Source organism: Lucilia cuprina, chromosome 3, assembly GCF_022045245.1.
Source record: "Lucilia cuprina isolate Lc7/37 chromosome 3, ASM2204524v1, whole genome shotgun sequence".
NCBI classification, from domain to species: Eukaryota; Metazoa; Arthropoda; class Insecta; order Diptera; family Calliphoridae; genus Lucilia; species Lucilia cuprina.
In genome coordinates, this window is record NC_060951.1 from 8387648 (window position 1) to 8411890 (window position 24243).

The 24243-nt window shown below is 32.5% G+C and overlaps 9 protein-coding genes across 11 annotated transcripts; 4 read left to right on the forward strand and 5 right to left on the reverse strand.

Moving 5' to 3' along the window:
- Window positions 1-75: 75 nt before the first annotated feature.
- Window positions 76-22956, reverse strand: LOC111685204 (putative protein TPRXL). Its single transcript, XM_046946618.1, has 2 exons — window positions 22235-22956; window positions 76-419 (listed from the first exon to the last, which is right to left on the reverse strand). Exons 1-2 carry the CDS (start codon window positions 22831-22833, stop codon window positions 161-163), a joined length of 858 nt encoding a protein of 285 aa, XP_046802574.1. The 5' UTR covers window positions 22834-22956; the 3' UTR covers window positions 76-160.
- On the reverse strand, window positions 2489-3002 carry LOC111685196. Its single transcript, XM_023447445.2, has 2 exons — window positions 2909-3002; window positions 2489-2846 (listed from the first exon to the last, which is right to left on the reverse strand). Exons 1-2 carry the CDS (start codon window positions 2916-2918, stop codon window positions 2575-2577), a joined length of 282 nt encoding a protein of 93 aa, XP_023303213.1. The 5' UTR covers window positions 2919-3002; the 3' UTR covers window positions 2489-2574.
- On the reverse strand, window positions 5138-5674 carry LOC111685197. Its single transcript, XM_023447446.2, has 2 exons — window positions 5556-5674; window positions 5138-5491 (listed from the first exon to the last, which is right to left on the reverse strand). Exons 1-2 carry the CDS (start codon window positions 5563-5565, stop codon window positions 5220-5222), a joined length of 282 nt encoding a protein of 93 aa, XP_023303214.2. The 5' UTR covers window positions 5566-5674; the 3' UTR covers window positions 5138-5219.
- On the forward strand, window positions 6201-6694 carry LOC111685200. Its single transcript, XM_023447448.2, has 2 exons — window positions 6201-6307; window positions 6372-6694. The coding sequence occupies exons 1-2, from the start codon at window positions 6298-6300 to the stop codon at window positions 6635-6637; spliced, it is 276 nt and encodes a 91-aa protein (XP_023303216.2). The 5' UTR covers window positions 6201-6297; the 3' UTR covers window positions 6638-6694.
- LOC124418876 lies at window positions 8858-9319 on the forward strand. Of its 2 annotated transcripts, none has more exons than XM_046946620.1 (2): window positions 8858-8909; window positions 8987-9319. In XM_046946620.1, exons 1-2 carry the CDS (start codon window positions 8900-8902, stop codon window positions 9256-9258), a joined length of 282 nt encoding a protein of 93 aa, XP_046802576.1. In that variant the 5' UTR covers window positions 8858-8899; the 3' UTR covers window positions 9259-9319. The 2 variants fall into 2 exon arrangements, with proteins under 2 accessions (XP_046802576.1, XP_046802577.1); XM_046946621.1 differs by having other exon boundaries at window positions 8885-8909; window positions 8990-9319.
- On the forward strand, window positions 11525-12008 carry LOC111685201. The gene is made up of 2 exons (XM_023447449.2): window positions 11525-11587; window positions 11662-12008. Exons 1-2 carry the CDS (start codon window positions 11578-11580, stop codon window positions 11925-11927), a joined length of 276 nt encoding a protein of 91 aa, XP_023303217.2. The 5' UTR covers window positions 11525-11577; the 3' UTR covers window positions 11928-12008.
- Window positions 14010-14557, reverse strand: LOC111685205. The gene is made up of 2 exons (XM_023447453.2): window positions 14433-14557; window positions 14010-14351 (listed from the first exon to the last, which is right to left on the reverse strand). The coding sequence occupies exons 1-2, from the start codon at window positions 14440-14442 to the stop codon at window positions 14077-14079; spliced, it is 285 nt and encodes a 94-aa protein (XP_023303221.1). The 5' UTR covers window positions 14443-14557; the 3' UTR covers window positions 14010-14076.
- On the forward strand, window positions 18582-19443 carry LOC111685195. 2 transcript variants are annotated; one of them, XM_046946619.1, is made up of 2 exons: window positions 18582-18835; window positions 19032-19443. In XM_046946619.1, exons 1-2 carry the CDS (start codon window positions 18808-18810, stop codon window positions 19340-19342), a joined length of 339 nt encoding a protein of 112 aa, XP_046802575.1. In that variant the 5' UTR covers window positions 18582-18807; the 3' UTR covers window positions 19343-19443. The 2 variants fall into 2 exon arrangements, with proteins under 2 accessions (XP_046802575.1, XP_023303212.2); XM_023447444.2 differs by lacking the exon at window positions 18582-18835 and adding an exon at window positions 18845-18954.
- On the reverse strand, window positions 21451-21931 carry LOC111685198. Its single transcript, XM_023447447.2, has 2 exons — window positions 21840-21931; window positions 21451-21768 (listed from the first exon to the last, which is right to left on the reverse strand). Exons 1-2 carry the CDS (start codon window positions 21847-21849, stop codon window positions 21503-21505), a joined length of 276 nt encoding a protein of 91 aa, XP_023303215.1. The 5' UTR covers window positions 21850-21931; the 3' UTR covers window positions 21451-21502.
- Window positions 22957-24243: the final 1287 nt, after the last annotated feature.

Sequence of the window (24243 nt, forward strand, 5' to 3'; positions counted from 1 at the left end):
TATAAATACGTTTTTCTTTTATTAATTAAAAATTATTTATTAAAAATTTCTTAACTCTATATTATGTATAAATTTTTTATTTTCAAACATTTCCCTTTACACATTTAATGCGTTTTTTTGGCTTCATTATATTTCTTGTTTTTTAAAAAATATATATTTGTTAAATTTCATTTTTGTTGTCCATCTTCTCGTCATTTTCCTCTTGTTTTTCTAAAATTTTATCCGTTTGTTGTTTAATCAATGCTTTTACATCACAATTCTTAATATTATTATGTAAATTATTGTGGGTTTTATTTAAATGTTGCTGATGTCGCTGCTGTAGATCTGCAAAGGAGCGTACTTGTAGAAATAGGCCACTGTTCAATAGACGAGCTTGATGTTCTTGAGCTTTAGCGCGTAAGCAGGCAATTGAATTATTTCTGTAAATAGAAAAATAAAAGAATTTTAATTCTTTTATGTACAAACTTTTTATATCGTTCTCACTATTCACTAGGTAAGACTATGGACTGTTTTATAATCCAGACTATAGATTGTTCTATAGCCCAGACTATAAACTATAGTCCAGAAACTGTTCTATAGTCAAGACTATCAACTGTTCTGTAGTCAAAACTATAGAGTATTATAGAATGTCATACAGTCCAGACTATAGACTGTTCTATTGTCCGGTCTATAGACTATTCTATAGTCCTGACTATAGAATATTCTATAGTCCAGACTATAGACTGTTCTATAGTCTAGACTAAAGACTGTTCTATAGTCTTGACTATAGATTGTTCTATAGTCCAGACTATAGACTGTTCTATAGTCCAGACTATGGACTGTTTTATAGTCCAGACTATAGACTATAGTTTAGTTCTATAGTCCAGACTATAGACTGTTCTATAGTCTAGACTAAAGACTGTTCTATAGTCTAGACTATAGACTGTTCTATAGTCTGCACAATAGACTGTTCTATTGTCCAGACTATAGACTGTTCTATAGTCCAGACTATGGACTGTTTTATAGTCCAGACTATGGACTGTTTTATAGTCCAGACTATAGACTATAGTTTAGTTCTATAGTCCAGACTATAGACTGTTCTATAGTTCAGACTATAGACCGTTCTATAGTCCAGACTATAGAATGTTCTATAGTCCAGACTGCAGACTGTTCTATAGTCCAGACTATAGAACGTTCTATGACTGTAACGGTTCAGGCGTTTTGCCCTATCCTTCAGGAGACCTGCGCTACCTATTATTCCGACCGTGCTCAGGGTTTGGGGTTGTGTTCATGTCTTCATCAGGATAGGCTAAGAACAGCACCCCAAACCCTGAGCACGGTCGGAATAATAGGTAGCGCAGGTCTCCTGAAGGATAGGGCAAAACGCCCGAACCGTTACAAGACTACAGACTGTTCTATAGTCCAGATTACAGACTGTTCTATAGTCCAGACTACAGACTGTTCAATAGTCCAGACTATAGACTGTTCTATAGTCCAGACTATAGACTGTTCTATAGTCCAGACTATAGACTGTTCTATAGTCCAGACTATAGACTGTTCTATAGTCCAGACTGTTATAGTCCAGACTATAGTCTGTTCTATAGTCCAGACTACAGACTGTTCTATAGTCCAGACTACAGACTGTTCTATAGTCTAGACTACAGACTGTTCTATAGTCCAGACTACAGACTGTTCTATAGTCCAGACTATAGACTGTTCTATAGTCCAGAAGAGTCCAGACTATAGACTGTTCTATAGTCCAGACTATAGACTGTTCTATAGTCCAGACTATAGACAGTTCTATAGTCCAGACTATAGTCTGTTCTATAGTCCAGACTACAGACTGTTCTATAGTCCAGACTACAGACTGTTCTATAGTCCAGACTACAGACTGTTATATAGTCCAGACTACAGACTGTTCTATAGTCCAGACTACAGACTGTTCTATAGTCCAGACTATAGACTGTTCTATAGTCCAGACTATAGAATGTTCTATAGTTCAGATTATAGAATGTTCTATAGTCCAGACTATAGAATGTTCTGTAGTCCAGACTACAGACTATTCTATAGTCCAAACTATAGACTGTTCTATAGTCCAGACTATAGACTGTTCTATAGTCCAAATTATAGACTGTAGACTATTTTATAGTCCAGACTATTGACAATTCTGTAGTACAGACTTAGAATATTCTATAGTTTAGTCTATACTATAAAATGTTTCAAAGTCCAGACTTTAGGCAGTTCTATAGTCTAGACTATGGAATGTTTTATAGTCTAGACTATAGTCTATTATTTAGTCCAAGCTACAGACTGTTCTATAGTCGAGACTATAGACTGTTTTATAGTCCAGACTATAGAATGTTTTACAGTTCAGACTATAGACTGTTCTATAGTCTTGACGTTGTACTATTCTATTGTGCAAACTAATGTTAGTTGTATACTGCAGGTTAACGGAAAAGTTTATAGTCTGGGACTATAGTATGTTAGAAATCAATTAAAACCAATAATATTACTGCTGGAAAAGTTGAATGAATCTGCTAAATATATATTTGGCTATTTTCTTTTAATAAATTATACAAGTACATATATTTTCTATTAAGCATCGGCTTCTGGACATGGTTCAACCCATTGCCATTCTTCGAATGAAACGCATTCACCCTTAGCGGAATCGAAACCTTGAGAATCGGGACAACGTACCGATTCAGCAGCAGCACCGGCCGATTTACATAACCAATAGTGAGTGGGATCCCAGAAGTTACGAATGGGTACATTTAAATTGTTTGCAGAACATTGAGGTTCATTATTGCCATCGGGATCACAGGATAAAACACCGGCTACAGCCAATGACAAGATGGTCAAGCAAATGACTACAATAAATAGGAAATGGTTGTAATAATTATTATATAGAAAGCAGGATCCAACAACTTACTAAACTTCATGCTTTTTTAATTGTTGATATAATAATTGTGGTTCTTCGGTGAATAATAGGAACTTGTTGTAATTTTACTTGATGCATTGCTATTTATAGCAAGATGTTGTGAAGATATTACATATTTACAGTTCATTTGAGTTGCAAAAAAACTTTATTTTTGCCATCTTTTTGTTTTTATCAAATAGTAATTTTAATGCAACTCTAATTATTTTATTTTGTTATCAATTTAACAATATACACGTTTTTAATTGAACTATTAATATAAATTACTATATCTTCCCAATGATGAGTAACACGAGTGCTTGTGTGCAATTTTAATCGAAAATATTTGTAACATTTTTGCACAAGGTGAAAAGAAATATGTAGTTTTATATGTAGTTTTTAACACAATTTTGCAAAAAACAGCTAAAATTTATGAGATAACAGAAAAAATAACTGAAAATGAGGAAGATCATTGAAAATCCAGAACCAGACTTAAGACAAGGAAATAAGTGATGTCCTTAACATAGAATGAGAATCCATGTTTGTGGAGCTTATGATCATATTTAATTCATTATTTTGGAGCTTAAAAATTATGAAGATCTATACCTCTTACTCCAGGTCAAAAAGTCTTGTCTATAGTCTAGACTATAGTCGTCTCTATTGTTTAGATTATAATCCTCTCTAAAGTTTAGAATAAAGTGCTCTCCATAGTTTAGTCTATAGTTCTCTCTATAGTCTAGATAATAGTCCTCTCTATAGTCTATGGTCAATAATACAGTCCTGTCTGTAGTTCACACTATATTCCTGTCTATAATGCAGATCATAGTCTTGTGTATAGTCTAGAATAGCCTTGTCTATAATCTAAGCAATATTTCTGTCTATGTCAAGTTTATAGTCTAGAGTCTAGACCATAGCATTATCTATAGTTTTGACTATAGTGTTGTTAACAGACCAGACTATAGTCTAGACAATTGACCTCTCTATAGTCTAGAATATAGTCTTCTCTATGGTCTATAGTCCTCTCTATAGTCTAGACTATAGTCCTCTCTATTGTCTAGAATTTAGTAGTCTCTGTAGACTATAGATCTTTCTATAGTCTAGACTATAGTCATCTATATTGTGAAGACTATAGTCCTCTATAAAGTCGAAACTAAAGTCCTGTCTATAGTCAAGACTATAGTCATGTCTATAGGCAAGACTATAGTCCTCTCTATAGTCGAGACTGAATCTCTATAGTCTGGACTAAATTCCTCTCCATAGTCTAGACTATAGTCCTCTCTATGGTCTAGGCTATAGTCCTCTCTATTTTGTAGACTATAGTCCTCCCTATAATCTAGACTATAGTCCTTTCTATAGCCCAGACTATAGTCCTCTCTATAGTCGAGACTATAGTCTTATCTATAGTCGAGTCTCTCTATAGTCAAGACTATAGTCCTCTCTATAATCAAGACTATAGTCCTTTCTATAGTTTAGATAATATAGTCCTTTCTATAGTCTAGACTATAGTCCCCTCTATAGTCTAGACTATAGTCCCCTCTATAGCCTACACTATAGTCTAGTCTATAGTCTATGCTAAAGTCATTACCCGTCTTAGTATAGTCTTGTCTAAAGTATATACTATAGTTTGGATTATAGTCCAGAATATAGTCTTGCCTACAGTCCAGACTATAGTCTTGTCAATAGTCCTGCCTATAACCCAGAACCTAGTCCTGTCTATAATCTGGACTATATTCAAGTCTGTAGTTCAGATTATTGTTTTGTTTATAGTCGAGACTATAGAGTTGCATATAGTACGAACTATAGCTTTATTTATAATTCAGACCATAATCTTGTCTTTAAATCAGTGTATAGTCTTGTTTATAGTGCAGACTATAGCTTTGTTTATAGTGCAGACTATAGTCTAGTTTATAGTGCAGACTATAGTCTAGTTTATAGTCCAGACTATAGTCGAGTCTTGCATATAGTCCGAACTGTATCTTTATCTATAATTCAGACAATAATCTTGTCTTTAGATCAGTGTATAGTATTGTTTATGGACCAAACTATAGTTTTGTTTATAGCCCAGACTATAGTCTAGTTAATAGTCCAAAATATGGCCTCTGTCTATATTTTACACTACAAACTCTACTTAAGTCCAGACTGCAGTCATGCTTATAGTGCAAACTATACCCTATAGTGTTCAGAGTAGGATCTTGGATCTCTATAGTCCCGTTTTGTTGTTTTGAAAAATTTTATAGATCGTTGTTTTAATCATAAAATTTTTAGGTTTTATTATTTTCTATCAGATTTTAAAAATTTCCAATATCATTTGCTAATATATATGTATTTAGGCGGATGCCTCTGGGCAAGGTGGGGTCCATACCCACTGATCGAATGGTACACATTCACCCTTAGCTGAATCAAATCCTTGTGAATCGGGACAACGTACCGACTCAGCAGCAGCACCGGCAGCTGTACACAACCAGTAGCGAGTAGGATCCCAGAAATTACGAACGGGTACATTTAAATTGCTTCTTGAACATTGAGGTTCATTATTGCCATCAGGATCACAGGCTAAAATGCAGGCGCAAGACAAAGCCAAAATTGCGAAGAAGATAACTATAGGACAGGGAGTGTGTATGTGAGATGTATGTACGTTCCAAAATAGAAATTGTTAACTTACCCGATTTCATTTTGTTTTAATTTCTGATGTGCTTACTTTGCTATTCAACGAAAGTTATTGCTATAGTCTGTGGACTGTGGTCTAGTATTTATATCAAAATTTTTGTGAAATTACATTGTTTTACAAGTATCTACTACTTGAGATTTTAAGTACAATTTGTTCGTTAATTGTAACCAGATACTTGAAAAATTTAATGGTATTTATCTATTATCGATTTGCAAATTTTCATTAAGAATTTTAGTTTTTTAACCAATTTGTCGAGAAATACCACAATTATATAATATTTTTAAAATGGCGATAAAAGATCTTATTAAAATTTTGCAAATGTCTGGTTACAATGATAGATATCTCTTAACAATGTTATAAAATTTCAAGATCAGACTATTAATATAAGTTCTTTAATATCATTGAAAACCGAAGACAATACATTACAAATGAAACAAAATAAAATCGGTTATGTTAACATTTTCGAATCGGATTATATATACATCTCTTTTTACTTCTACAGTTATTTTGTTGACTTTTGACTGCGTTTTGACCTGTGACCCTGATACATTAGTTTTTACTTTAACACTTTCTAAATTTAGTTTAATTGAAACACGTGTTTTATCAAATAGATAAAAGTAAAAAATTTTGCAAACTTAAATGATAAATTTTGATATAAATATCAGACAACTTGAGAAAATATCAACAAATATCTTAGTTCCCTTGACTACTACAGAGGCCAAACAAAAAAATAAAAATGAAATCTGGTAAATATTTAAAAAACTAAAACTTCCAGTTTCTCTTAGCTTATTTTAACTTTTTTTTTTTCAGTTATCTTTTTCGCCATTTTGGCTTTTGCCTTTGCCTGCGTTTTGGCCTGTGATCCCGATGGCAATAATCAACCTGAATGTACTGCCAAAAATGTAAATGTACCCGTTCGTAACTTCTGGGATCCCACACACTATTGGTTGTGTAAATCTGCTGGTGCCACTGCTGAATCCGTACGTTGTCCCGATGCTGAGGGTTTCGATTCTGCTAAGGGTGCTTGCGTTCCCTTCGATCAATGGCAATGGACTGAACCCTGCCCTTCTGCTTAAAAATAATGAAAATTTGTTAAAGTTCATAAATAAATGGCAAAACGTTTGTAAATCTAATATCTAGTTCTTAGTTTGTACTATAGTTTTAACTAAAATGTAGACAATAGTCTTTAGTTTAGTCTGATGTGATGTTCAAAGTGGGGACTAGAACCAATATAATCTTTGGTTATGTTTATAATCTGAAGACAAGTGTATTATATAATCTAAACAATTGCGAGGTCTTAACACTATAGTCAGGTCTAGTCTGTAGTCTCGACTATAATCTAAAGTCTGAATTGGAATTTAGTCTATTCAGTAGTCTGGTCTAAAGTCTGTAGTATTGTCTATTCTGTAGTCTCAACTATATTATATTATATAGACACGACTATAGTTGAGTTTATAATATGAAGATAAAATATGATATAGACAATAGGCAAATGACCGGTTGTCTATGCCGTAGTCCATTCTACAGTCTCAGCCATAATCTATTCTAAAATCTGAACTATAGACTGGACTGTAGTTTATTCAGTAGTCTGGACTATAGTATGGCCTACAGTCTGGAGTATTGTATATTCTGCAGTCTTAACAATAGTCTATTCTATATGCTGGACTATAGTCTACTTTACAGTCCATGTTATAGTGTATTATGTGTTGTGGACTGTTGTCTAATCTGCAGTCAGAATTATAGCCTATCATATGAATTAGACTATGGACTTGTCTGTACGCATTGGCGTATTTTCTATTGTGTAGTCTGAACTGTGTATTCTAAGAACTATGATCTAGTTGGGAGTACAGCATATAGATGGTGTTGACTATGCGGAGGAACTACCTAACATACTTACTTTCTTGCTAACTAACTAACTACCCTTCATGACAGGTAGTCATCTTGTCGCGATATGAAGGCTTAAGTGCAATGAAACTCATGGGTTATGCTGACAGAGAAAGTTTTGGTTGAGCAGGCTGCCTTCTAGGGTCACTCTTGATTAGGGTCACCTAATAGATGTCTGCTTCCCATATTGGTCGGTCTGTTAGGAATGATATATTGATTTGCTTCTCCTGTCATTGAACCAAGGCAATCAACGGAAAGTCCATCGAAATCCCTTGGAATCACGCACTTAAGTGTGCATGTCTCGAAATACAACAAGCGTCTGTTCCAGATTGGACGGTCTCTTTGATCCCAGTGGTATGGCGGTTTGTAGTCCGGGCAGTAGGTAAAAATTGAAGCAATCCCTCCCCCAAGAATGTTAGAGAAGAAAGAATTGCCTTCGAATCGGGTCCAGGGCTTGATAACATCCGGAGAAACAAATTCCATAGCGGCGACTCTGTGCTGTGATATATGGAATGCTACTGGCGTCTGGACTAGTCAGGTAGTAGCAACTAGGCTTTACTTCTTCGCGAGCAACTGGAGCAACAACAACAACAAGCGTAAGCAGCCGGCCCAAGCTGGCTGCTTGTAAACCAAAAGCGACCACTAAGCCCGCGGGTGTGGGTAAAGATCCCAGCGATGAGGTACCACTAACTTACTTACTAACTTACTAACTTACTAACTTACTAACTTACTAACTTACTAACTTACTAACTTACTAACTTACTAACTTACTAACTTACTAACTTACTAACTTACTAACTTACTAACTTACTAACTTACTAACTTACTAACTTACTAACTTACTAACTTACTAACTTACTAACTTACTAACTTACTAACTTACTAACTTACTAACTTACTAACTTACTAACTTACTAACTTACTAACTAACTAACTATCTAACTAACTAACTAACTAATTAACTACCCCCACATTAAATAAACTCAAAATTCGCAAAAAAAACATTTGGAGAAGAACTGGGCGGACTTGCATATATGTGGACTTATTACGGGAAGACCTACAATCTAAATGCTTACTTATGGGTAGTAAATGGGTAGAAATTACAATTAAAATTTAATCTACATAAAATTAACTTGCAAGTCTTAGGAATATTGTAAATTTTGTTCCGATGTTATAAGTGTTCTCATGAATGTAATTAAAAATAACTTTTCCCCAATGTTTTGATATGAATGCGTGCATTTTAATGCATTTTTTGAATGCATGTAGTTCAATTTTACAATTATGTTAACAAATTGAAAACACATGTTTTACAATACATAATAGTAAATTTTAAATTGTAATGCAAGTAATTTTACAAGTGTTTTTTTAATATAAATACTAGACTAAACTATAAAACACAAATAACTTCTCTAGTAGCAGTGAAACTAAGGTACACACCTCAAAATTTGCACAACATGAAAACTGGTAGGTAAACTATATTTTTCCGTAAACCGGTGAAGACTTAAAAAAACAATTTTGTTTTTTTTTTTTTTTTTCTTTAGTAGTCTTTTTCACGGTTTTGGCCCTTGCTGTTGCCGCTGTTTTGGCCTGTAATCCTGACGGCAATAATCAGCCAGAATGTACGAGCAATAATTTAAATGTACCCATACGTAACTTCTGGGATCCCACTCATTATTGGCTGTGCAAATCGGCCGGTGCTGTTGCTGAATCGGTACGTTGTCCGGATTCACAAGGTTTTGACTCTGCTAAGGGTGAATGTGTTTCTTTTGATGTATGGCAATGGACTGAACCATGTCCTGAGGTTGCCGCTTAAAATTATGTAATTAAATCTTGCGAATGACAAATACATTATAATTTCAATTGCTAACTAAAAACGTACTATTTTCAATAGTTAGGAATGTGTGTAGAGACTAGTCTATAGTATGATCTATAGTATATATAATATATACTATATATACTATATACTATATACTATATACTATATACTATATACTATATACTATATACTATATACTATATACTATATACTATATACTATATACTATATACTATATACTATATACTATATACTAGTATATATGGTTTAGACTAGTCTTTATTCCTAACTTTAGTAATCTGAACAATAGTCTCTCTTTTAGTTTACTTATAGTTTGGTCTATAGCTTAGTACACATTTTAGACTATAGTCTGAACAATATTTAATACTATAGTCCATCGTTTGGACTACAGTAAAGTTAATAGACGGGACTGAACAAAAACTAACAAAACTTTTGAATGAAACCCTTTAGGAAGTTATTCAGAAGTTGTTTCTACACATTGTTCTTTTTGGACTGAAGCTTAGTTTATAGTATTGAATACGGGCTAGTTAATAGACTGCTTTATAGCCTTATCTGTAGTCTGATCAATAGTATGGCTTATATTCTATTATATAGTTTTGACTATTGTTTAGTTCCTGACTGGTCTATAGTTCAGTACATATATAGTTCAAGCAATAGAATTAAACAGATTACAGATTACAGATCTATTCTATAGTCTGGACAATTGTCTATTAAATAGTCTAGACTATAGTCTATTCTATAGTCTGAACTACGATCTTGACTGGAATCCATTCTATAGAACTATAGAATAATCTATAGTTGAAACAATAGAGTTGAAAAATATCCAAATTATAGACAATAGCCAATTCTACGGCCTGAATAACTGTATACTCAATAGTCTGGACTAGGGTCCATTGTATTGTCTAAACTAGGATGTTTTCTACAGTCTAGAGTGGAGTCCATTATATAGCCTGGATTAGAGCTTATTCTTTAGTTCATTATATAGTCTGGAATATAGTGTAGTCTATGGCCTATTCTATATTCCAGTCTAAAGTATAATCTTGACTATAGTCTATTCTAAAGACTGACAGTATTCTATTCTATATTTTGCACTATATTATATTCTAATAGTCTGTATTATAGTCTATTCTATTACCGAACTACGGTATTTGCTGCAGTCTAGACTGGAGCCTGGGTTATATCTATTCTAGTCTAAAATATGAACAATTGTCTAGTCTATAATCTCGACTATAGTCTATTCTAAAGTTTGACAATAGTCTCTTCTATAATCTGGACTATATTATATTCTATAGTCAGGTCCGTATTTTATTCTACAGTCTGGACTATAATCTATTTTATAGTCTTGACTCTAGACCATAATCTGACCTATGGAATAATCAATCTGGATATCAAAATCTGGATTACAGTCTATAGTTTGAACTTTTTTCTAGTCTATAGTCTTTACTTATCTATTCTGTAGATCAGACTATAGTGTATTCTATAGTCTGGATTATGGTCTAGCCTACTGTCTGGATTATTGTCTATACTATAGGTATGGATTATAGCCTTGTATATTATCTCTACTATCGGCTATTCTATAGTCTAAATTATAGTATATTCTATTTTTAAATTCTATCTATTCTGCAGTCTGTACTATAGTACATTCTATAATCTGACCTATAGTCTATTTTGAAGTCCTTTCTATAGTTGGGACTTCTGCTTTACTATGAACTACACCATGGATTATAGTCCCTTATGTAGTCTGGATTATATTCTTTTAAATATTCTTCCTAAATTATTTCATAGTCCTGACTACAGATTAGTCTAAAGTCTACACTTTTCTCTAGTTTATAGTCTGTGGACTACAAAGTAGTCTATATTCCGGACTAAAATTTTGGCTATCGTCTGGACTATATATTTAACTTGATCTCAAAACAGTTTGTATTAATTTACATTTAAAAATGAACAACATTCATACACATCATTTATCAATCAAGTACTATAACAACTTTTGATTGAAAACCCCTTAGGAAGTCAGGAAGTACAAATTCAATGAAAATGTAGTTTGCCAAAATTGTTGTTAAAAATTTGCCACTAAATTTTCACATTTTCAAATAAAGTTCAATTTAACATTGGTCTTATCAACTAGTAAAAACATATTGATAAAAAACTTAAGTTTTGCTTATAGTTTGAGCAAAAAAAAATATGCTTTACAAAAAAAAAAAAATTGGTATAAATACTACAGAAAACTAAAATAATTCAGCAAGTACATAGATATCGCGGAATACTACGGAGGCTACTAATAACAACATAAACATGAAATCTGGTAAATAGAAGGATATAGTTATGAGTTATGAGGAAAAGTTGCCTAGCATTCCCTTTTCTTCTTTTTCTTTCCAGTTATCTTTTTCGCTATTTTGGCTTTTGCCATTGCCTGCGTTTTGGCCTGTGATCCCGATGGCAATAATCAACCCGAATGTACTGCCAAAAATGTAAATGTACCCGTTCGTAACTTCTGGGATCCCACTTACTATTGGTTGTGTAAATCTGCTGGTGCCGTTGCTGAATCTGTACGTTGTCCCGATGCTGAAGGTTTCGATTCAGCTAAGGGTGCTTGTGTACCCTTCAGTGAATGGAAATGGACTGAACCTTGCCCATCTGCTTAAAGAAAGGACAATTTTTTATTGAAGACTTTGGAATTAACGATAATCGAATTTTAAATTAAATTAAAGAGATTGATATTTTTAGAAGGATGTATTTTTTAAATACATTGTATTGTTGTATAGTTCAGTCTAAAGTAGAGATTATAGCCTACACTATATTCGAATTCAATGTCCAGACTATTGCCAGTTTAGACTATATCTGAGATTAAGGCTATAGTCTGTTTTACTATTATATAGTTCAGATTGTAGGTGGATCTTTAGTCCAGATTTTAATATGATATATTGTCGGATCTGCAGTTGGATCTATAGTCGGGTCTAAAGTCTAAAATATATTAGAATCAAATGACCACTGTTAGTCCAAACTGTGTATGTATATAAAACTATAGTCAATCTAATAATTATATAACCCATATTATAGAAGGATATATAGACCAGATTGTAGTCGGATCTATAGTCCAGATTGTAAATTTTGGTAGTATCAATAATTCAGAGCATAGTTAATGTTTAAACTTTATTAGTCCAGACTATAATCGGATATATAGTCCAGACATGATTCTGTTGTCTATAAATCAGGTTATAGTCTGTTGTTTGCATCTAAAGTTTCATAAATTTGATCCGGTTATGTAAGGTCTAAAGTTTCAACCATAGTGAAAGCAATAGTTCAGAAAACAGTTTTTAGTTTGAGCTATGTACGGAAATATGGTCAAGACTATAGTTGGGTCCTTAGCTCAGATTATTGTCGGATCCGGACAATAGTTGCGCCTATGGTCTAGACTATAGTCAGGTCATTAGTCCAAACTGTGGCCATTGATGAGACTATAGTCTGTTTTATAACGGTCTATAGTCTGGACTATACTCGGTGCTATAGTTTAAACAGAAGTCGGGTCTAATGTCCGAACTATAGTAGAATCAATAGACCAGATCACGGTTTATAGTCTGGGCTATATTTGGGAATATGGTCTATACTTTAGGTGGGTCTATAGTTAGACTATATTTGCAGCTATGATCCATGCTTTAGGCTAGTATATAGTCCAGTCTGTGTCTACAGTCAAGATGATCTGTTTTAAAACTATGATCGGGTCTACAGTCAGGACTCTAGACGGTTTTATTGTCCTGATTATAGTCGTGACTAAGGCCGCGTCTATTGTTCACAAGATAGTCGGTCCTATGGTCGAAGAATAGTCGGGTCGTTAGTCCATATTGTGGCTATTGGTAAGACTATAGTCGGTTTTATAACATTGGTCCAGTCTACAGTACAGACCATAGTAGGTGTTATAGTTTAGACTTAAGATTATGACCAAACTATAGTGGAATCAATAGACCAGACCAAGTCTGGGCCATATTTAGGAATATGCTCCATACTCTAGATGGGTCTTATGTCCAAACTATAGTGGAATCAATAGACCGGATCCAGTCTGGGCCATATTTAGGAATATGCTCCATACTCTAGGTGGGTCTTTAGCCCCGATTATAGTTGGATCCATACTCCAGAATATAGTTGCAGCTATGATCCAGTTCTAAGGTTCTCGACTATAGTCAAGACTATAGACTTGATCATAGTTATAAAACCGATCATAGTTATAATCTTGATTGTAGACAAAGTCTGAATTAAATAAGATACTAATGTGTGGATCGAAAAAATAGTCGGGTTATGATCCAAACTATAGTAAGAATAATAGTCCATACCATAGCTTATAGTTTAAACTGGTCGAGTCTATAGCCCATACTGTAGTCGGGTTTATAATCCTGATTATCAATGAGTCTATAATATTGATTTTAGACGGGTTTATGTTCCAGGCTACAGTTGGATCTATAGCCCTGAATATACTTGGGTTTATAGTATAGAATATAGGCTATGCTATAGTCGATTTTATAGTCAAGACGTTAGTAGTGTCTTGAGAACAATATTTAGTTAAGAACTTAGTAGAGCCTGTTGTCCAGATTGTAGTCAAGTCTATAGTACATAACTGAATCAATAGTCCATAATAAAGTTGAGAGTATATAGTCGGGTCAAAACTATATTCCTTCTGAAGTATATTACCATATAGAATGATGGTTTGCATAATAATAGATTTCTAAAAACAATTTCTTTCTTGATTTCAATTCATCTGAAGGATATTTATTTCTCGATATTTGAAAAAAGTATTCACACTTAGTTAGATTCGTTTTCAGGACAAGGATTTGTCCATTTCCATTCACTCCATGCTACACAAGCGCCCTTTGTGGCATCGAAACCTTCACCAATTGGGCATGGTTTGCTTTCGGCATCAGCACCGGCCGATGAGCATAACCAGAAATGGGTAGGATCCCAGGAGTTACGTGTTGGTACATTAACGTTTCTGGTATTGCATTCGGGTTTGTTATCGCCATCAGGATCACAAGCCGATACGAAGGCAACAGCGAAAGCCAAGATAGTTAAACAGACAACTGTTGAAAATTTATAAAAATAATTTAAAGGATTTTTTTTTTAATTTTTTGGAAAAAAGTTTCTACAAAACTTCTACTTACTGAATTTCATTATGAATTTAGTTGTTGTTGTGGTAAAAGCCAATTAATTACTTTCTAAAATTTCTCTTTGATTTGGGGTTTTTATAAGGAATTTAAATCGTTCATATGTTTACCGATTTTGATTTTTTTGCTTTTGCTGAGTCACAGTTCAAGAAAAAACAAGATTCTTTGTTAGAAATAAAAAAATAATGTTATCAATTATTTTTAACACAAATATGTTTTAATTGAAAATATTAGTAGTTTTTTATGTTGCAATTTTTAACTGTTTGATTTTTATAAAAAAAATATCTCATTTTCTCTATCATTATAATTAAATATATAAAAATTGATAACAAAATAAGATAATAGAGTGCGAAAGTGCCGCAGTTTCAATGTTTTTTTAAGGAACTTGTTAAACTGAGATTGCGACCTAGAGATAAAATTTTAATGAATCAAAACAAATACATATGTATATATCTACATTTATATATACATTTTTTATATATTTAATTATATATCAGTGTTTATCAAATTATTAAAAAAAATACATTGATTCATAAAATATTTATTAAAAAAATAAATAATTAAAAAATTGCTATTATCGTCTTTAAAAATGAAATTTTTAGATCTAAATCTTAAGTACCTTGTTAATCTAATGTCCATTTTCGTAAGAATTTAATTTAAAACGATTTAAATAAATTAATAATTTCAAGGTTTTCTTTAATATCATTGCCATTTTTAACTGATCAGTGATCACAGACTGGACTATAGTATGATTCTACAATAGTCTATTTTGAAATCGAATCGATAGTTCAGATCTGGACTGCAAAGCGAACTAAAGTAAAGTCTTTAGTACAGACTTAAGTCTATTCTAAAGTCGAATCTATAGTTCAGACTGTAGTCTATTCTATAGTCCTCAGAATTGTCTGTTATATAAGCCAGACTGTAGAGTCCAGACTATAGTCTATTCTATACTACAAACAACAGTCCACACCAAGTCTATTTTATATTCCAAATTTTAGTCTATTCAGTTTATTCTGTATCCACACTATAGTCTATTTTATAGTCTAGACTATAGTTTATTCTAGAATGTAGTTTATTCTATAGTCTAGACTATAGTTTATTCTATAGTCTAGACTATAGTTTACTCTATAGTCTAGACTATAGTTTACTCTATAGTCTAGACTATAGTTTATTCTATAGTCTAGACTATAGTTTATTCTATAGTCTAGACTATAGTTTATTTTATAGTCTAGACTGTAGTTTATTCTACAGTCTAGACTGTAGTTTATTCTACAGTCTAGACTATAGTCTATTCTATAGTCTTGACTATAGCCTATTCTATAGTCTATTCTATAGTCTAGACTATAGTCTAGACTATAGTCTATTCTATAGTCTAGACTATAGTCTAGACTATAGTATTAGACTATAGTCTATTTCTATAGTCCAGACTATAGTCTATTCTATAGTCTAGACTATAGTCTATTCTATAGTCTAGACTATAGTCTATTCTATAGTCTAGACTATAGTCTATTCTATAGTCTAGACTATAGTCTATTCTATAGTCTAGACTATAGTCTATTCTATAGTCTAGACTATAGTCTATTCTATAGTCTAGACTATAGTCTATTCTATAGTCTAGACTATAGTCTATTCTATAGTATAGACTATAGTCTATTCTATAGTCTAGACTATAGTCTATCTCTATTAGTCTAGACTATAGTCTATTCTATATAGTCTAGACTAATAGTCTATTCTATAGTCTAAGAATATCAAGTCTAATTCTATAGTCTAGACTATAGCTATATTCTATAGTCTAGACTATAGTCTATTCTATAGTCTATTCCTATAGTCTAGACTATAGTCATATTCTATAGTCTAGACTATAGTCTATTCTATAGTCTAGACTATAGTCTATTCTATAGTCTATTACTCTATAGTCTAGACTATAGTCTATTCTATAGTCTAGACTATAGTCTATTCTATAGTCTAGACTATAGTCTATTCTATAGTCTATAGACTATAGTCTATTCTATAGTCTAGACTATAGTCTATTCTATAGTCTAGACTATAGTCTATTCTATAGTCTAGACTATAGTCTATTCTATAGTCTAGACTATAGTCTAATTCTATAGTCTAGACTATAGTCTATTCTATAGTCTAAGACCTATAGTCTATTCTATAGTCTAGACTATAGTCTATTCTATAGTCTAGACTATAGTCTATTCTATAGTCTAGACTATAGTCTATTCTATAGTCTAGACTATAGTCTATTCTATAGTCTAGACTATAGTCTATTCTATAGTCTAGACTATAGTCTATTCTATAGTCTAGACTATAGTCTATTCTATAGTCTAGACTATAGTCTATTCTATAGTCTAGACTATAGTCTATTCTATAGTCTAGACTATAGTCTCTATTTATAGTCTAGACTATATGTATATTCTATCTATAGTCTAGACTATAGTCTATTCTATAGTCTAGACTATAGTCTATTCTATAGTCTAGATCTATAGTCCAGACTATAGTCTATAGTCTATTCTATAGTCCAGACTATAGTCTATTCTATAGTCCAGACTATAGTCTATTCTATAGACCAAACTATAGTCTATTCTATAGTCCAGACTATAGTCTATAGTATATTCTATAGTCCAGACTATAGTATATTCTATAGTCCAGACTATAGTATATTCTATAGTCTAGACTGTAGTCTATTCTATAGTCCAAACTATAGTCTATTCTATAGTCTATTCTATAGTCCAGACTATAGTCTATTCTACAGTCCAGACTATGGTCTATTCTATAGTCCAGACTAAAGTCTATTAATAGTATTTTATAGAACAGTCTATACTCCAGACTATTGTTTAGACTATAGTCCAGATTATAGTCCAGACTATAGTCTATTCCATAGTCCAGACTATAGTCTATTCTATAGTCCAGATTATAGTCTATTATATAGTCTAGACTATAGTCTGTTCTATGGTCGAGACTGTAGTCTATTCTATAGTCCAGACTATAGTCTATTCTATAGTCCAGATTATAGTCTATTCTATAGTCCAGACTATAGTCTATTCTATAGTCCAGACTAGAGTATATTCTATAGTCCAGACTATAATTCAATTTATAGTTCAGACTATAGTCCAGACTATAGTCTATTCTATAGTCCAGACTGTACTCTATTCTATAGATCAGACTGTAGTCTTTTCTATAGTCCACACTATAGTCTATTCTATAGTCCAGACTATAGTCTACTCTATAGTCCAGACTATAGTCTATTCTATAGTCCAGACTATAGTCTATTTTATAGAACAGAATAAAGTTTATTCTATAGTATATTCTATAGGCCAGACTACAGTTTATTCTATAGTCCAGACTATAGTCTATTCTATAGTCCAGACTGTACTCTATTTACTCTATTTATAGCAGACTGTAGTCTATTCTATAGTCCAGACTATAGTCTATTCTATAGTCCATTCTATAGTCCAGACTATAGTCTATTCTATAGTTAAGACTATAGCCAAGACTATTCTAGTATAGTCCAGAATATAGTATATTATATAGTCCAGAATATAGTCTTTTCTATAGTCCAGACTATAGTTTATTCTATGGTCCAGGCTATAGTTTATTCTATAGTCCATACTATGGTCTATTCTACAGTCCAGACTATAGTCTATTCTATAGTCCAGACTATGGTATATTCTATAATCTAGACTAGAGTATATTCTATAGTCCACTATAGTTGAGTCTATAATCCAGACTATATGTAGATGAGTTTATAGTACAAACTAAAGATGATTCTATAGTCAAGACTATTGATAAGTCTAAAGCTCAGACTAAAGATGAGTTTAATTATATTAATTATTATATTAATTAAATTAATTACGAACTACATATTTATTATGAAAATATGTACAACATTTTTTTTTAAAGTGATATAATTCGTAGAAATTGTAAACTGTGTAAAAATTTTGATAACGTTAATTAATATATGTTATATAACTTTACATAATATTTTTTTATGTAATTTTATAAATATTATCAAGATTGGTGATACACATACATATGTACAAATGTGTGTATAGTTATAGGGGCGTTGAAAATTGACGCAAGTTAGTCTACTTCAGTTCTGAGAACTTCTGACATGAATTAGGAACAGATTTTCTACTACATTCATACATATTCTTATATCAAACAAGAATTGTAGTTATTCTTTATGAAAACGATGTATAAAACGAGCATAGGCCAAAAAGAGGAACGAATTTCAATGCCGACTGATGGCTGCTGATATAATGGCTCCCGCAGTACACACTATTCTCACTTTAATGGAAAACCTAACATCTTTTTCGATATAGTTTTAACTTCTACAGCTGCATCGAATCGCTTGAAGCTATGAATAATGCACCATTCCACATTCATTTGCAATGGTATATTTAATGTAATATAGAATATAAATAGTGATAATTTTGATATAAGTGCCACACAAGTTAAAAAAAATATCGTTAACAACTACAGAGGCTTAAAAACCTAACAACGATGAAATCTTGTAAATATTGAACAATTTAATCTTATAGCCCAAATACACTATTCCAAAATCTATATATATTTTTACTTATATTCCAGTTATCTTTTTTACTATATTGGCTATTGGTATTGTTTGCATTTTGTCCTGTAAGCCCGAAGGCAGCAATAAGCCTGAATGTAACGACCAAAATGTAAATGCATCCGTTCGTAACTTCTGGGATCCCACTCACTATTGGTTGTGTGAAACTGCTGGTGGTGAAGCTAAATCTGTAAAATGTCCTGATGCTCAAGGTTTCGATGCAGATAAGGGTGCTTGTGTACCCTTCAAAGAATGGAAATGGACTGATCCTTGCCCACCTGAAGCAAAAGAAGCAAAGGAAACAAAGGAAACAAAGGAAGCAAAGCAATGAAAAATGTTTTCTTTAGACGAAAACTATAGAAAGTGGAAACTTAAATAAATTAAAACAAAAATTAATTTATATTGCCGATTAAAATATATAATAAGATAAAATATGAAAACTGTTCGTATAACGTTAGGAGCTTAAAAATGATATATAGTATAGAATACAGCCTGGATTATCGTCTTAACCATTGTCTGATTTATAGTTTGAACTAAAATATAGTTTACAGTCTGCTCTGTAGTCTAGTATATAGTTCGGACTAGAGTTTATATTCGACAGTTTGAACTTCAGACGAAATAATAATTGAAATTATAGTTTAGACTACGGTCTTATCTACGATCTGGACTCTAGTGTATTATATATTTTTGTGGAATCTAGTATATAGCTCAGATTATAGTATAGTCCAAAGTTTATAGTATTGTTTGACTATTGTTTAGTCTATAGTACTATAGTCAAGTTTAGTCTAAAATCTAGTCTATGTTTTATCTGTATCTAGACTACAGATAGAACATAGACTAGATAGATAGACATAGACAATCTTTGGAATAAACCCGATTATAGTCTAAGCATTAGTTTTGCCTAGAGCTGTTCAGTCAATAGGGTTTTTTTTAACTAGGACTATAGGACTTATAGTTTGAAGTTCAGTCTATGATCCAGATTATATGAGTCTATAGTCCATACTATAGTTGAGTCTATAGTCCAGACTGTAGTTGAGTATATAGTCCAGACTATAGTAGAGTCTATAGTTTAGATTATAGTTGAGTCTATAGTCCAGATTATAGTTGAGTCTATTGTCCAGATTATAGTTGAGTCTATGGTCCAGATTATATGTGTCTATAGTGCATACTATAGCTGAGTCTATAGTTCAGAAAGTTTTTGGGTCTGTAGTCGAGCTTATAGTTGAGTTCATAGTCCAGACTATAGTTGAGTTTATAGTCCAGTCTATAATACAGATTAAAGTTCTGTCTACAGTCTAGTCTATAGTTGAGTCAATAGTCCAGACTATAGTGAAGTCTATAGTCTAGACTAAAGTTGAGTCTATTGTCCAGACTATTGTTGTTCAACACTATAGTAGAGTCTATAGTCCAGACTATAGTCCAAACTATAGCTGAGTTTATAGTCCAGACTATAGCAGAGTTAATAGTCTGGACTAAAGTTTAGTTGAATATATAGTCTAGAAAAAAGTTGAGTCTATTTTCCATACTATAGTGAAGTCTATAGTCCAGACTATAGTGGAGTCTATAGCACAGACTATAGTGACTATAGACTCCACTATAGTGGAGTCTATAGTCAAGGCTATAGTAGAGTCTATAGTCCAGACTATAGTGGAGTCTATAGTCCAGACTATAGTGGAGTCTATAGTCCAGCCTATAGTAAGGTCTACTGACCAGACTATAAGTCCAGATTATAGTTGAGGCTATTGTCTAAACTATAGATGTGTATACAGTCCAGACTACAGTAAGGTCTATTGTCCAGACTATAAGTCCAGAATATAGTTGAGTCGATTGTGCAAACTATAGTTGAGTCTATAGTCCATACTACAGATGAGTCTATAGTCCAGATTATAGTCAAGTCTATAATCCAAACTATAGTTAAGTCTATAGTATAAACTATAGTTGAGTCTATTTTCCAGATTATAGTTGAGTTGTTTGTTCAGACTTACTGGAGTTTATAGTCCTGACTGAAGTTAAGTCTATAGTCCAGACTATAGCTGAGTTAATAGTCTGGACTAAAGTCTAGTTGAATAAACAAAAGTTTAATCTATTTTCCAGACTATAGTGAAGTCTATAGTCCAGACTATTGTGGATTCTATAGTCCAGACTATATTGGAGTCTTTATTACAGACTATAGTTGGGTATATGAATTTGAATCAATGATCTAGACTTTAATTGAGTCTAAAGTCCAGACTATATTTTAGTGTAGGATTTGTTTTAGATAATAATTAAGACTATAGCTAAGTCATTTATCCAGACTATAGTTGATTTAGTTGGCTATTATAAAGACTATAGTCGTACTATATAAAGTCTAGAATATATAGATTATATCAGACCATAGTCTAGTCACTACTCCAATCTATAAACTATAATTCTACATATTGTTAAGACTTAAATCCATAATTTTACATTAAATATAGTTTTTCTTTTTTATTTCAAAATTTTAACATTATTTCTAAGCAGGTGGGCAGGGTTCAGTCCATTGCCATTGACTGAAGGGTACACAAGCACCCTTAGCTGAATCGAAACCTTCAGCATCGGGACAACGTACAGATTCGGCAACGGCACCAGCAGATTTACACAACCAATAGTGAGTGGGATCCCAGAAGTTACGAACGGGTACATTTACATTTTTGGCAGTACATTCAGGTTGATTGTTGCCATCGGGATCGCAGGCCAAAACGCAGGCAAGGGCAAAAGCCAAAATGGTGAAAAAGATAACTGTAATATAAATTGATATATTAATGAGATTTATAATAACTAAACTAAAAGAGTAGAAGTTTAATATTTACCAGATTTCATTATTGATTTTTTTCTAGTGACTGTTGTAGTCTAAGGAACTGAACTATTTCTTGATGTTTGCTTGTCTGGTATTTATACCGAAAAAAATTTTTCAGAAAGAAAAAATTAATTATCAATTTGTTTTTTAATGTGATAACACATAATTGAACTATTTTTTTGGAAACGATTTTTTAGAACCTACAACTTCAGCAAAAACTTTCTAACTTCCTAATCGGTTTCACTAAAAAGTTTTGATAGATAAGTAATGCGTACGTAGTTTGTACATGTGTATGTTATATATCAAGCGATCTATTTATAGGTGGCCTTCACATAAGTGGCTCTCGGGATATAGGTTAAAAAAAGTATATCGAATATTGGACCATAGTTGAAACCATCATTAACTTACCTAAAAGTATCGGGATCTTGAACTAATGCCGTTCCATACAGATCTCCAGCACTGTTGTGAGCGGCCACAGCAGCAGCTGCTGCCACAGCGGTATTCATAATCATATGAAAATCTTTGGTACTGGCCGCTCCAGCACATGCACTAGCATTGGCAGCATCCAAAAGCGGATGATAAGAGGGTGGTGGAACAGCAACAACATCAGAACCAGATGATGAACTATTAAGAGCGGGTAATGCGGCGGGTGGTGGCAAGTGTGCTACACTCTGTGTAGTTGTATATTGTTGTTGTGGTGATGTATTAGAGAAATACTGTTGCATTTGTTGGGTATTAGGTGAAGGTGAACTCAAGTCAATATGTGGTGAAGCCGAAGATGTTGAGGTGGCGGTGGGAGTTGAGGCAGGAGATAATAAAGATTGTGGAAGATTTGTTGGAGTGGGACTAACAACATTTAGGGATTCATTTGAAGATGATAATTGACGTTGTTGCTGTAACTCTTCATTCGATTTTGATCCCGAAGATTCTAATTCATTCTCCTCTTGATCACTAACACCCGAATCGTTATTTAGGGTATGTTGAGCCTCGATTGATTTACGATGCATGCCTGTGGTAGTAAAAAAATATTTATTTAATTAAATTAATAAAAATTTTAATTAAATTTTGTGTTTGCAATTTCCTAAATTGTTGCTTTTTTACTCAATGTCAAGTTAATTTGAAAATGTTTTAATCCTTTTATCTTCCAACAAAAGTATAAACAAAGAACTTAATTTAATCCTATTAAAGCCACTCAAACTCATGTAAAAACACATTCATTTATTTTTAATGAAATTCTCAATTTCAACTAAATCAGATTTGGAATATATCGATGTAGGGTGGTTTTTGGATTTTGTTTTCTAGCTAGTGTTTTGCTGCTGCTAATATATCCATGAAAAATGACTTTGTTTTAACTTATAGATCCGTTTTCATTATTTTTATATAATAAAAGCTTAAAATTGCATTCATTTCTACTTGTGGCCCAGAGTTTTTATTCGCTCATCTTTCGTATTTATTAAGCGATTAAGTATTATTAATTATAACATGTTTTTTTTGTTTTTCAAGTTACTACTTTCAAGTCTTTGATGTTGTTAAAGGGTTCTACATAAAATGGCGTGGAAATTAGTTTTCAGTTTGGACTACAATTTTACAATCTTGACTATGAAATAGACAGTAGATTACAATTTGGGCTATAATTAGACTATAGTCTGAATGTTTAGAAACTTAGTTTCATAGACATAATTCCTAAAGATTTTCCAATCAGTTTTTGTGAGGAATGTTATATCCGGAATAATACAACTTCCAAGATATTTGAATCTAACTTCGACGACTGCCCGAAAAAGGCAAAGAACTTTACTAGACTGTAGCCCGGACTAATGACTAGAGTATAGTAGGACTGTAAACTTGACTTTAGTCTAAAATATAGACTAGTCTATAGTTATGGATATAAACTATATACCGGACTATATACCAGACTTGAACATAGTCGAAATTATTGAGTAGATTGGGTTATAGACTAGACTAAAGTATAACATGACAAGACTAAAGTCTCCAATATATGTGAATATACTCTATGACTAGACGGTAGTCTGAACTATAAACTAGACTATAATCTGATCTATAAACTAGACTGTAGTCTGAACTAAAGACTACACCATAGTCTGAACTATAGACTACACTATGGACAAGAGTATAGTCGGACAATAGACTAGAGTATAGTCGGACAATAGACTAGAGAATAGTCATATTATATAGATTAGACTCTAGACCACACTATGGACTAGATAATATACTAAACAGTAGACTAGACTATAGACTAATCTTTAGACTTGACTATAGACTATACTATAGACTATAATATAGACTACTACAGACTAGACTATAGACTAGAATATAGACTATAGACTAGACTATAGACTAGACTATAGACTAGACTATAGACTAGACTATAGACTAGACTATAGACTAGACTATAGACT